Source organism: Pipistrellus hanaki (genome assembly GCF_964339955.1).
Source record: "Pipistrellus hanaki genome assembly, chromosome: 20".
Lineage (NCBI taxonomy): Eukaryota > Metazoa > Chordata > Mammalia > Chiroptera > Vespertilionidae > Pipistrellus > Pipistrellus hanaki.
Window position 1 is genome coordinate 12,724,679 of NC_140522.1, and position 13,430 is coordinate 12,738,108.

Consider the following 13,430-nt stretch of genomic DNA (forward strand, 5'->3'; position numbering starts at 1 on the left):
GCAGTGCGTTCATGCCACACAACAAGAGCAATAAGCCGCCCAGACCAGCCAGGCGCTGCGGGCAGGAGGCCTGGGGCTGGGGCAGGGATGGTGAAATGTAAGAGCCGTGGGCCCCAGAGGCCTCTCTTCTCCAGAAGGAGAGGCCTTAAAGCTGTCCGAGCTTTATTTATTTATTTATTTTAAATAGATTTCAGCAAGGGAGAGGGAGAGAGAGAGAAACATCAGTGACAAGAGCGCATCATTGGTCGGCTATCTCCTGCATGACTGGGGATCAAGCCTGCAACCTGGGCCTGTGCCCTGACCGGAATCGAATCGTGACCTCCTGGTTCACAGGCTGATGCTCAGCCACGGACCCACCATGGCCGGCTGGTGGGCCAGTTCTCTGTGGAGTTTTAGGGCAGCTCTTCTCCCCAAATACCACGTTGTTCTTGATCTCAGGGTCACAATTCTCAGCTGGCGAAGCCCCAGGTCTACCGAGTGCTGAGCTCCTGGCCATGGCCCCTACACACTCCAGGTTCCAGCACAGCCTTGGTCTCATGTCATTTTTACCAATTCGTACACAGGTGGGGTCTGGCTGCCCACCTCTGATGCGGGGGGAACGATCGGGAGAGGTGGGGGGTGATTAGGGGTGTGACTGGCAGGGGGAGGGGCCGAAGGCAGTTGGCTGGCCGGCCCCGCCCCGAATTGGGCTGGTTGGCCACCACAGTGGGCATCACAGCCACTGGTCATTCTGGTCATTCCGCCGTTGGGCGCTTGGCTTTTATATATATAGATTCCTTCAAGAAAAATGGCTTCTTCGATGCCATGTAAGACCTTACTTGCTGGGCATGCATGACTCATTCCTGTTCTGTGCCTCTGTGAGGAAGAGACTGTCCCGCACTGCGACCTCGGCTGTTCTCTGAGGCCCTTCCTAAGGAACAGAGCTCGGAGAACATGTGCTCGGCGGAGCCACTGAGACCCACAGCCGCTCTCACGGGGAAGCTCCATGCTAAGGACACTCCTGCCCAGGACACACATCCTCCCAAGGCCGACCCACCTGCCCCGGCGATGGGGCTTCAAGACTGTAAACCCCCGATTTGTGACAACTCTTCTTGGGCTTGTGAGCCTGGGCTGTCCAAACATGAGCCTGAGAACAGCTCACTCTCTCTCTCTCTCTCTCTCTCTCCATATATATATTGATTTGAGAGAGAGGAAGGGGGAGAGGGAAGGAAATATCAATGATGAGAGAGAATCATCAGACAGCTGCCTCTTACACTCTGTACACTGAGGATTGTTCCTGCATCCTGGACATGTGCCCCAACCAATAATCAAACCATGACCTCCAGGTTCATAGGTTCTACTCAACCACTGAGCCATGCCAGCCAGACAGTCCTCTAACTTTCATAGTGGAATAACTAAGAGGTAAATCCATTTGTGTGTGTGCATACACGTGTGTACACATGTACACACATAATAACTCACACACGTGTACTCGTTCACCACTCTGATGCTCCCACAGCCTCCCACACAGGGACGCTGCCTCGGGCCCAGGGTTCGGGGAGTAGATGGCAAACCTCCCACTGGGTGAGGTAAACCAAGTCCCAAGAGCCTGCCCCCCCCCCCCCCCATGCCGGCATGTGAACTCCGGTCGGGCCCAGGAACAGCCGGGCTCAGCTCCGGGCGTGGCCGGGGACCAGGATGCTTTGCGGGCTCCTCCCAGCCCAGGTGCCGCTCTGAGGAAAACCCCAGAAGTGGTCCGGGGACAAAGGACATTTTGCTGATGTCAGTTGATAGTGATAACCCTTCCCGGCCACAGGAGGGCGTTACCACGAACAGAACATAGTGTTCCTGTGACGCGGCTGAGCAGAGACTATTGGTTCCATTTTGACTCAGAGAAGCTAAGTGGCCTGCCCAAGGGTCGATGCTACTGAAGAACCAGAACTAGCTTTGAGGCTCACCCCACTGTCTTTCTCCTTTTTTAAATATGATTTTACTGATTTTGAGAGAGAGAGAGAATGAGAGAGATAGAAGCATCAATGAGAGAAAAATACCAAGATCGATCAGCTGCCTCCTACAGGCACCCTGCTGAGTATCAAGCCACAACCTGGGCATGTGCCCTGACCGGGAATCAAACCTGCGACCTGGTTCATGGGTCAATGCTCAACCACTGAGCCACACCAGCCAGGCCTCCCTCCTTTCCGTGACACTAGTGGCTTCATGAATGCAACACAGAACCGGAAATGTCACTGAGTTGGGTGCCCTCGGGGTCACTCTGGACAGCTTTGCTCATTCCCCCAGGAGCCGTGCTCTCCCCCCCCGGGCCCCTGAGAGGGGCGCGCAGCCATGCTGTCCTTTCCTCCGGAGAGCACGCAGTTAGCACAGCCCGCCTTCCCACAGGGTCCGCTCCCTGAAGCGGGACCGTGTGAGGCAGGACTGCGCCTTCCATGACATCGTCTGAGCTGGAGCCAAGCACGTGTCTGTGAGGGACCTGCGTGGGGGGTCGCTCACCCCGGGGCTGTATTTGGAGGGAGGTCCTTAAGGAGGTAAAGGAGTTCCATGCACAGGCCCTAACCCAGCATGACTGTCCTCATAGGAGCTGGCGATTAGGACACAGACAGAGAGGACAGCCGTCTGCATGTCAAGGCGAGAGCCCTCGGGAGAGACCAGTCCTGCCAGCACCTACAACAGAGTTTATCCCTGTGTTATTATTATTTACTTGTATCACAACTGTGAGCCTGCTTTTGCCCAACCCACATACTGTTAAAGTTCATTTCACCTGTTTTTTTTATTTTTTATAATCTAAGTGATAGAAATTTTTAGATTACTGGAACATCTGTGGCTCGTGTTATATTTCTTCTGGAAAGTTCTGGCATAGGGCCTTGTGGGTAATGCTGAGGACCTGAGCTTTTACTCTGAGGGACATGGTCCGACTGTTCCTGGGCCGGACGGGAGTTCACATGCCGGCATGCTGGGGGGGGGGGGGTGAACACGCTCTCGGGACTTGATTTACCTCACCCAGTGGGAGGTTTGCCATCTACTCCCCGAGGGTTTCCAGCTCAAAGGCGACGTGCCCTGACTCACTGTGTCACAAAGGTCACTCCGGGGTGGAGGTGAGAGACACGGGGGTGTCAATAAAGACAGACAGACCATTGAGAGGCCGCTGCAGTCCCTCAGGAGGGAGTGGAGGCTGAAAAGTGGTCAGATACTGAGATTTTGAAAGCAGAGCCAAGAGTACTTCCTGGCAATGGGGGTTGAGGAACAGAGGAGTCGAGGATGAGAACCGTATTTGGCCTGAGCTTCTGACAGAATGCCATTGGCTGTGATGGAGAAGATGGGGGAGAAGCCAGGTCAGGGAGAAGAGCAGGGCTTTCGTTGTGGATGACGTAACACCAGGGGTTGTTTGGTTCCCGAGGGGAGATGCTGAGGGGAGGGGTCCAGCTGCAGATGCCACTTGGGAGCCCTCACATACAGATGCAATTTCAAGCCAGGAGCCAGAGCCTGAGCAACAAGGAGTGAGGTGAGTGTGGGCAGAGAGGAGAGTAAGATCAAAGTGAAGATCAAGATCAAGTGCCCTGGGGGACTCCCTGGTGTAGAGGGCGATGAGAAGAGCAAAGGAAACATGAGGCATAAGGAAAACCAGGAGAGGCTGGTCTTCAGAAGCCATTGAAGGCAGCATTTCGAGGAGAAGGAAGCCAGAATGGTGTCCGATGCTGCTGAGGGACCTGGGAAGATGCAGAGAAATGACACCGGAGCAGTCCGCGGCCTAGACGTGCTCGGTGACCCTGAAGGGCCATTGAGGTGAGAGGTGGAGTCAAAACACGATGGAGCAGGTTCAAGGGACAATGAGAGGAGAGGAACTAGTGACAGCAAGCCCAGGGCACTGGTTCAGGGCACGCAGCTGTAAAGGGGGGGAGGGGGGGTGTAGGATGGACAGAGGCTATTTTTACAAGATGGGGGAGGAGCTCAGGGTGTGTGTGTGCTTCCGGGAATGAGCTGTGAGAGGAAATTTCATGACGCGTAAGAGTTACCCTACTTACGTCACCCATCTTGGTTCAATTCCTCTCCCAACATTATCCCAGGACAGTGTTACCGTCCCTGTCCCCACATGTCACCATTTCAGTTCATCTATTGATTACCTTGGTAATCTTTACTTCTTCTTTTTTTTTTTTTTTAATATGTTTTATTGATTTTTTACAGAGAGGAATAGAGAGGGATAGAGAGTTAGAAACATCGATGAGAGAGAATCATCAATCAGCTGCCTCTTGCACACCCCCTACTGGGGATGTGCCCGCAACCAAGGTACATGCCCTTGACTGGAATTGAACCCGGGACCTTTCAGTCCACAGGCCGACGCTCTATCCACTGAGCCAAACCGGGTTCGGCTAATCTTTACTTCTTAACCTATCGATTACAGACAGCATCTCTCGGTCGCCCACTTTATTTGAGGAAGGGATTCACACCCCTACTCTACCCTGTAAGGTCGGTCAGCTCTGATGGGTGTGCTAGGACAGTAACAACATGTAAACAACAAAAACCTTAGCAACTCAGGCCTCTGCTCATCACATGCCCTCCTCTGACTTCCTCGATTCTGGGAACCGGTGGAAGAGCAGCCCCCACCTGAGACCCGCCATTCTCCTGAGAGAAAAAGAAGGAAGGCAGCTCACAATGCCTCTTAACGGGTCTGCTCAGACACAGCTGACGTCATTGCCGCTTACATCCCATTGGTCAGAGCACGTCACATGCCCACGCCTGACACCAATGGGCAGGGAGGAAGCATTCCCATCCCACAGGGGGCATGGCCAGCCAAGGGGACAGTGAATAACGGGGAGCAACACTTCACTCCGTCACAGCCGCCCTCCCCTCCTCTCACAGGGCTGCCAGCTCCAAGCTGTGCTGCTCATTCCATATTGTTGAGATGGAAAGCCTTCCCGCCCTCCCCGCCCAGCTATTTTGGTCTCCGGTGCTCTGTCTGACTTTGGTTTTAGAAGCCGAAAACCACTGGGCAGCCTTTACATCCTTTGACGAAGCAGATGCTCTTTGCTGCCGAGTTCCAGGAGAACTCAGAACTCAGAGCCCATTTGCGCCCCCCAGGCCAGGCCAGGCCCGTGCAGGTGCCGGAGCTGTCCTCCCTCTCCACCCCTGGCTCACAGCCAGGCCACGTGTTTTTTTGTTTGTTTTTTAAAATATATATATTTTATTGTTTTTTTACAGAGAGGAAGAGAGAGGGAGAGTTAGAAACATCACTGAGAGAGAATCACTGATCAGCTGCCTCTTGCGCACCCCCTAATGGGGATGTACCTGCAACCAAGGTACATGCCCTTGACCGGAATTGAACCTGGGACCTTTCAGTCCACAGGCCCACGCTCTATCCACTGAGCCAAACGGTTTTGGCCAGGCCATGCTTTTATCTGCTTCATGGTGGGCTCTGCCTCTCACAAAAATGCCCGGTTTTCCCGGAAGGTGCTGGTCACCTCCTCACGGCTGGAAGAAGCCTGTGCATCTTCCCCGGGACCCTGATCTCTCCCAAACCGCCCATGTACTGTATGGATTCGCTCTATCCTTCCTGAAGCTGCTGAGCCCCTGCCCTCACTGGCCGGCGCCTTCATGTGGGGTCTGAACAGAAAGGTCCTTCAGCACAACTTCCGGTCTCTCCTGCAGCCTTGTGTTCCTGGCTTACTTCCTGGCGTGTGTGCTCTGTCACACTGATCCCCTGCAGTACCCCCACTCCGCTCTGTGGAAGGTCCCCCTCACCCCCTCCTCAGAGACCGCTTTCCTGGTGCCTCCATCCTCCTAGGCCAGTGGTCGGCAAACTGCGGCTGGCGAGCCACATGCGGCTCTTTGGCACATCGAGTGTGGCTCTTCCACAAAACACCACGGCCTAGGCGAGTCTATGTTGAAGAAGTGGCATTAGAAGAAGTTTAAGCTTAAAAAATTTGGCTCTCAGCCAAAACTGGTTTGGCTCAGTGGATAGAGCCTCGGTCTTCGGACTCAAGGGTCCCAGGTTCAATTCCAGTCAAAGGCATGTACCTTGGTTGCGGGAACATCCCCAGTAGGGGGTGTGCAAGAGGCAGCTGGTTGATGATTCTCTCTCATCAATGTTTCTAACTCTCTATCCCTCTTTCTTCCTCTCTTTAAAAAAACAATTATATATATTTTTAATGTGGCTCTCAAAAGAAATTTCAATCATTGTGCGTTGATATTTGTCTCTGTTGACTAATGAGTTTGGCGACCACTGTCCTACGCTAACAAGACAGACTGCTCGCCAGACCTGGGGACGATTTTACCCTGAGGTTGCCTTTCATGGCTGCCATGGATGGGGTACATGATTCCCTGGATCTCTTATCCTCTTTCTTGGTTTACACCAGTGATTCCCAAAGTGGTCTATATCGACCCCCAGGGGTCTATGACAACCTGCAAGGGGTCTACATCAGCGAAAAAAAATTTGGGGGTCCATGAAATGAAAATGGGGGTCCACGATAGTGGATCTCAACATACACTGATAGTACCTATTTACTTACATCATATTATCTTATAATAATAAAACATATAAATTATTTATAAAAGTACCTATGAAGCAAAAAATTTATTATATATGTTTATAAAATTGTGTAAGTTGTAGGATAAAAACCTGCACATAATGATATACCAGTATCATCTTGTTACAAGCATACGCGCAGTAAACATTCTTGCCAATTTTTGTCTCAAAGCTTCGCGAACTTGCACTGACTTGTTCAATCCGTCACTCTATAAATATGAATGTGAGAAAAATACGTTCATTCGTTTCCTGAATCTTGAATAGGAAAGTGCTGAGAAAATATTTTAAAAATATATAAACTGGTAGTTTATCATACAAATTATAGTAAATCAGTGTTATTTTGTTTGAGAATGCCGGAGAAAAGTAGGTACATTATTTTTTATTAAATTTTAACACTAAACTTCACTACAGTTAGAAATTTATGAAAAAATCAATATCAGGTAAGTAGGGGGTCTACCCAAAACCGAAAAACATGGCAAGGGGTCTACAGCACAAACAAGTTTGGGAACCTCTGGTTTACACTGTTGTTTTCTAAAATACATCCTCAAGTAACTTCCTTTGAAAGGTTGAGCCCTGGCTGGTGTGCCTCAGTGGTTAGGGCGTCTGTCTACACACGGAAGGGTCTCTGTGTGGATTCCCCATCAAGGGCAGGCACTCCCCGTCCCTGGCCAAGGCGCATGTGAGAGGCAACCAGTGGATGTGTCTCTCACACACTGTTGTTTCTCTCTCTCTCTCCACCCCCTCCCTCCCTTTCACTCTCTCTAAAAAAACAAAGGAAAAATATCCTCATGAGGATTAACAAAACAAACAAAAAAAGGTCGAGTAGGATATAAACTTCCAGGTCCTGGCCTGCCTCACTTCTATAAAATTAAGAAACGCCTATTCCTGGAGTATAATTCTAGTTAATAAATATTCACACAAAAACATACTATATTAAGAAATTTAAAACGGTTGCTAACATATGGACACAAGGAACGTACATATGGACAAAGAATAAACTCCTGAAAGAGTAATAAAAAGCCAACAATACAAAAGGTGCCTCAGGGAGAACCTAATAACCATCCGTCAGAGCCTTAGGCCCAGAGAAGCGAGAGAAGCTGGACCAGCCAGGGATGTCTGACAGGGAAGGAAGGCTTTGGGTGGGTTCAGAGAGCAGGCGATGTTAGGGGTAGATGAGGCACTTATGAATATTCAACTCGTGGCCAGCATCAGTCTGACAGAATGGCTGACCGTCCAGGGAAAGTCCCACTCTCGGGGTTACCAACATTTTCATTTCACCAAGTCAAACCAAATATAATTTTAAAATAGTTAAATAGCCGAAACTGGTTTGGCTCAGTGGTAGAGCGTCGGTCTGCGGACTGAAAGGTCCCAGGTTCGATTCCGGTCAGGGGCATGTACGTTGGTTGTGGGCACATCCCCAGTAGGGGGTGCGCAAGAGGCAGTTGATCATGTCCCCCCTGGCTGGCCATAGCCTCTGTTGAGGATTAAAAAAAAAAAAAAAAAAAGGATGTAAAGAGAGTAACCCAGCCCTATTCAGTGACACAGGCAGCTGAATTTTAGAGATGAGGAAAAGAAAGAGAAGGAGAGAGAGAGAAACATCGATTGGTTGCCTCCCTCACAAATCCAGCCGGCAACCTAGGTATGTGCCTTGCCAGGGAAGAGAACCCCAACTTTTTGGGGTATGGGATGGCAGGCCTACCAACTGAACCACCTGGCCAGGGCTGCATCACCCATGTTTTAAAATTTGCTTTTATTGTTCCAATGAGGAGTCAGAAAGATCATAAATCACTTCTGCTCCCCACCCATTCCCAGGAGAGGAAACCCCTCTTATTGGCCGGAGTGTGATCCCGTCAGCATATTGCTTGGGTCACGAAGTTGCCAGGGTCCAGGCGGTGTGGCTCAGTGGTTGAGCATCGATCTGCGGTTTGATTCCCGGTCAGGGCACTTGCCCGGGTTGCAGGCTCGATCCCCATTAGGGGGTGTGCAGGAGGCAGCTGGTCAATGATTCTCTCTCATCATTGATGTTTCCATCTCTCTCTCCCTCTCCCTTCCTCTCTGAAATCAATAAAAATATATTTTTAAAAAAATAAAAAATAGCTGAGACCGGTTTGGCTCAGTGGATAGAGCGTCAGCCTGCGGACTGAAAGGTCCCGGGTTCGATTCCGGTCAAGGGCATGTACCTTGGTTGCGGGAACATCCCCAGTAGGGAATGTGCAGAAGGCAGCTGATCGATGATTCCCTCTCATCGATGTTTCTAACTCTCTATTCCTCTCCCTTCCTCTCTGTAAAAAATCAGTAAAATATATTTTAAAAAATAATAAATAAAAAATAAAAAATAATACTAAAGCAGCAGCAGGGAACTGTGAGGTCTGCCTCTCCATGGCAGGTCCTCCACGGACCCACAGCACCCACATCAGCAAGGACACGCGCCTTCCTTCCTCCTAACGCTCACACTCTTGTCCCCCGTGCACACGAGGGGAGGAGACTTCCAGGAGGAAAAAGACCTTTGGGCCCAGGGTCTGCCCAGTGGTCAGAGTGGCTGCAGTGAGGACGGAGAGCTAGGCGGTGAGGGGTCTCCCAGGCAGGGTCTGACCTGGTGCAGCTCCCGCTGGGCGCTAAGACCCTGCTCTCTGCCCTCGGGGCACTTAGCCAATTAAACCGGGGTTCGGGGTTCGCACCCACTGCTCCGATGGCCTGATATCTTGCTGGTTTGTTCACCATCACATCTCAGAGCCTCAGTGCCTGGCATGTGGCAGGCGCTCTGTGCTCGGGAATGGAGGAGTGGATGGATTGAAATTAGCTGCATTTCCTCAAAGGCCAGAGCCAGACGCGAGCATTCTGTTTCCACGGGAGCTCAGAGAAGCCCGGAGGACCTGGGGCCGCGGACAGGAGGCGCCTGCAGGCTGCCCGGGCTGGTCTGTCACGCAGGTGCAGGTCGAAGGGAGCAGAGAGATCAAATGCTCAGAAGAAAGGTCCAGAAAGCACGCCACCCACCCCCACTCACCCCCCCCCCCCCCAGAGATGGAACCGGAGTCAGCTCCGCAGAAGGCACAGAGCAAGAGGGCCCATCACCCCCAGAGCACCCCCATCGCCAGACCCTGAGCCTAGGTAATGCCTGGATGCACATCTGATTCAGAGGAAAACCCGCCAGGATCAGAGCCCTCCGGTGGGGTCGGGGGTCGGGGCTGTGCACCAGGCAGCTCCACGGGAGGAGATGGAACGCGCAGGGTTCGCTCACGGAAATCAGAAATCTGGCCCAGGACGCGCCTGTGTGCTGCTCTGTGGCCCCTCAGGGAGGTTCTCACAGACCCCGGGCTCTGCCAGACAAAGGGGGGTGTGGGGGGGACACCATCCCGAGGCGGGGAGCGGCCCGCAGAGGGACCGGGAGGCGAGGCCGGGGTGGCGCAGGTGGCAGCGCTGCCCGTGGCTCCCGCCCAGCAGGCCTGGCACCGCTCCGTCTGGCACTGCGCCCTGTTCCTCAAAAGCCCGCGGGTGCACTTACTGAAGCCCCTCTTTTAACAAACCACGGCACCGCGCCGAACCGGTTTGGCTCAGTGGTAGAGCGTCGGTCTGTGGACTGAAAGGTCCCAGGTTCGATTCCGGTCAAGGGCATGTAGGGGTGTGCAAGAGGCAGCCCATCGATGATTCTCTCTCATCGATATTTCTAACTCTCTATTCCTCTCTCTTCCTCTCTGTAAAAAATCAATAAAATATATTTATAAACAACAACAACAAAAAAACAACCATGGCACCCGGAGCCCTGCCTGATGGCCACCCTCCAGCAGGTGGTTCCCACCGCGCCTTCTGACCAACATCCCCCCGCCGTGCCAGCACCCCAAATGGCACCCCAAATGGCAAATGCGCGCCGGGCGGGGAGCCCCGCGGAGGGACAGCGGCCTCCGGGGGGGAGGGGGCTCCCGGCGACACAGGGCCCCCCAAGCCGCCCAGCGCGAGCCGGGGACAGGCCGAGCGGACAGAGGACACTTGGGGAACCACCTCGCTTCCGGGGAACCAGGGGCGGACGGCCGGGCTGGGGAGAGGGGCTGCCGGGGAGGAGAAGGGGGAGGGGGAGAGGGAGGGCGCCCCCGGCAGACAGCTGGGGGGGGGGGTGCGTGCAGACGGAGGGGTGGGGGTGGGGGAGGGAAAACTCACCCCCCTGCCGCCCCGCCGGCACCCTGTCTGTCTGCGGAGGGCTCGGGTTCTAACACGTGGAACCCGGGGGGTGGGGGTGGGGGGGCGGCCTAGGGGGCGTGCAGGAAGCAGCCCACAGATGTCTCCCCTCCCCCGCCCCCGCTTTCTGTCTCTAAAAAGCAAGTTGGAAACATCTTCACAAACACACAGGTATCCGAACCGGCATCCGTCCCCTCGGCGCCCGCGGAGCTCGGGGCAGGCGGGGTGCTGGGACCGCATCTCCGAAAGCAGAGAGGGGGTGTCCCCGATCCTCCGGCTCCCCGAACCCCGACTCCCCCATCCCCTGGCTCCCCATCCCCGATCCCCCGGCTCCCCCCGCTCCCCGGTGCCCCCGCTCCCCATCCCCCGCCCCCCCCCCCACCTCCTCCACACCCCCCCCCTCCGCTCCCCGATCCCCCGCTCCCGGTCCGGGACGTGGCCGCTGCCCCTTCTGCCGCCCCGCCCCGGGGAAAGGGGTGCGGGCGGAGGAGGGGAGGATGCGGGGCGCCTGGAGGGGGGTCCTGGGCCGCCCGCGGCAAAGTTTCCGCTCGCCGGGCCGGACAGCCTGGCTCACCAGCCCGAGCAGGTGGGCGGCGGGCCCGGGGCCGCACCCTCCAGGCGCCTCTCCACCTGCGGGGGCGCCCCCGCCCGCCCCCCGTGGCCCGGCTCCCCGCTCCCCAGCCCCGCTCCCCCAGCCCCGCTCCCCCAGCCCCGCTCCCCCAGCCCCGCTCCCCCAGCCCCGGCTCCCCCAGCCCCGCTCCCCCAGCCCCGGCTCCCCCAGCCCCGCTCCCCAGCCCCGCTCCCCCAGCCCCGCTCCCCCAGCCCCGCTCCCCCAGCCCCGCTCCCCAGCCCCGCTCCCCCAGCCCCGCTCCCCCAGCCCCGGCTCCCCCAGCCCGGCTCCCCCAGCCCCGCTCCCCAGCCCCGCTCCCCCAGCCCCGCTCCCCAGCCCCGCTCCCCCAGCCCCGCTCCCCCAGCACCCAGCACCCAGCCCCGCTCCCCCAGCCCCGGCTCCCCCAGCCCGGCTCCCCCAGCCCCGCTCCCCAGCCCCGCTCCCCCAGCCCGGCTCCCCCAGCCCCGCTCCCCAGCCCCGCTCCCCCAGCCCCGCTCCCCCAGCCCCTGCACCCAGCACCCAGCCCCGCTCCCCCAGCCCTTGCACCCAGCACCCAGCCGCTCACCGAGCCCCGGCACGAAGGTGTTGAGGAAGAGGCAGAGCACGGCCAGCGGGAAGGGCATGCAGGGGATGGCGGCGCGCAGGGGGCCCTTCTTCTCGCGGACCTGCACCACCACCCCGCTGCCCGCCGCCCGGGGCTCCGCCGCCGCCCGGGGCGCCGCCGCCCGCTCGGCCTCCTTGTGCGCCGGCTCCATGGCGGCTCCGGCTCCGGGCGGCTCCCGGGCTGGGGCAGCGGCTCCGCCGGCGGCTGCAGCTCCGCGCCCGCTCCCCGCGCCCGGCTCTGAGCTCCGGGCCCCGAAGGCGGAGCCGGCGGGAGGGGACGGCGCCCCCCGCCCCGCCCCGCCCCCGCCCCGCCCCCGCCCCGCCCCCAAACGGCCCCTCCGGGCGGGGCGAGGGCAGCAAAGCGTGGAGGGGCGCGGGAGCTGGTGTCCACTCGGAGGACGGACAGACCTCGCCCCCGGACAGGGCTGGGGGGACCCTCCGCCCGGGCGCGGGGAGCCCGCCGCGTGCTCCGGGGGCGGGGCGGTAGGCGGAGCGGTGGTTTGTGGGAGGTGGGCGGTGGGCGGTGCGATGGGCGGTGCGGGGCGGGGTTTGTGGGCGGGGCGAGGGGGCGGTGGGCAGGGGGGATGCTGGGGGCGGGGGCGGGGCGGGGGAGGCGTGGACAGGGGGGGATGGGAACGGGGGAGGGGGGGCGGGGGAGGCCGGGGGCAGGGGCGGATGTGGGGGGCGGGGCGGGGGCGGGGGCGGGGGCGGGGGGATGGGGGCGGGAGATGCGGGGGGGCGGTGGGCGGGGTGGATGCGGGGGACGGGGTGTGGCGGGGGCGGGGCGTGGGCGTGGGCGGGGAGGAGGCGGGGGCGGGGTTGTGGGCGGGGTGGGGCGGGGCGGGGATGAGGTGGGCGGGGCGGGGATTGGGGGCGGGGCTGCGGGGAGGCCGGGGGCGGGGCGGGGCGGGGGCGGAGGAGGCCGGGGGCGGGGGTGGGGGCGGGGCGGGGCGTTGAGGGTGAGTCCGAGGATCGGAGGCGGCTCCTGGAACGTGAGGGAGGTGGAGGCGAGGAACTGGAGAGCCTGGCGCCTACGTAGTAGGCCTTCAGGTCATCCTGTTCAAACTGGTGTATTCCCAGAATAACGGGATCCTGGCTTGGGGCAGAGGGAGCAGGAGACAGCTCTGGAGCCCGCCTGTCTCCGCGCTGATTAAAGGGGACCAGGGCGGCAGGGCGGACCTGGGATGGGAGCGGAGGAAGGCCACCCATCTATCTCTCTAACTCCTTGTCTCTGTCCCTCTCCCTTCTCTGTAAGCAATGTCCTCAGGTGAGGATTATTTTAAAAAGGGGGGACCCCCCCACACACACAAATACACCCGCCAAAAGCGGAAAGCCATGGCTTGCTGCGGGATGGGGTGCTGGGTACCACCCCTGCACTGTCCTGGAGGAAAGCAGGCCTGGGGGGTAGTGGGGCGGGCCAGGAAGCCAGCGAGGACCGGCGCCGTCTGGCACTGGCCATGGCAGTTGATAGAAGCCAGAGGAATAGCCATCTGTGTCCGAACCAGCAGCTTTGAGTTAGATTTTCCCAATCAT

At 57.7% G+C, this 13,430-nt stretch overlaps 1 protein-coding gene across 1 annotated transcript in view; it reads right to left on the minus strand.

Moving 5' to 3' along the window:
• Positions 1-12,121, minus strand: part of STUM (stum, mechanosensory transduction mediator homolog) — a 52,756-nt gene extending 40,635 nt beyond the window's left edge. The window contains exon 1 of the mRNA XM_084868612.1: positions 11,860-12,121. Within this exon, the coding sequence (XP_084724738.1) occupies positions 11,860-12,049 (190 nt within the window). The 5' untranslated portion in view covers positions 12,050-12,121. The remainder of the gene's footprint in view (positions 1-11,859) is intronic.
• Between the last annotated feature and the right edge of the window lie 1,309 nt (positions 12,122-13,430).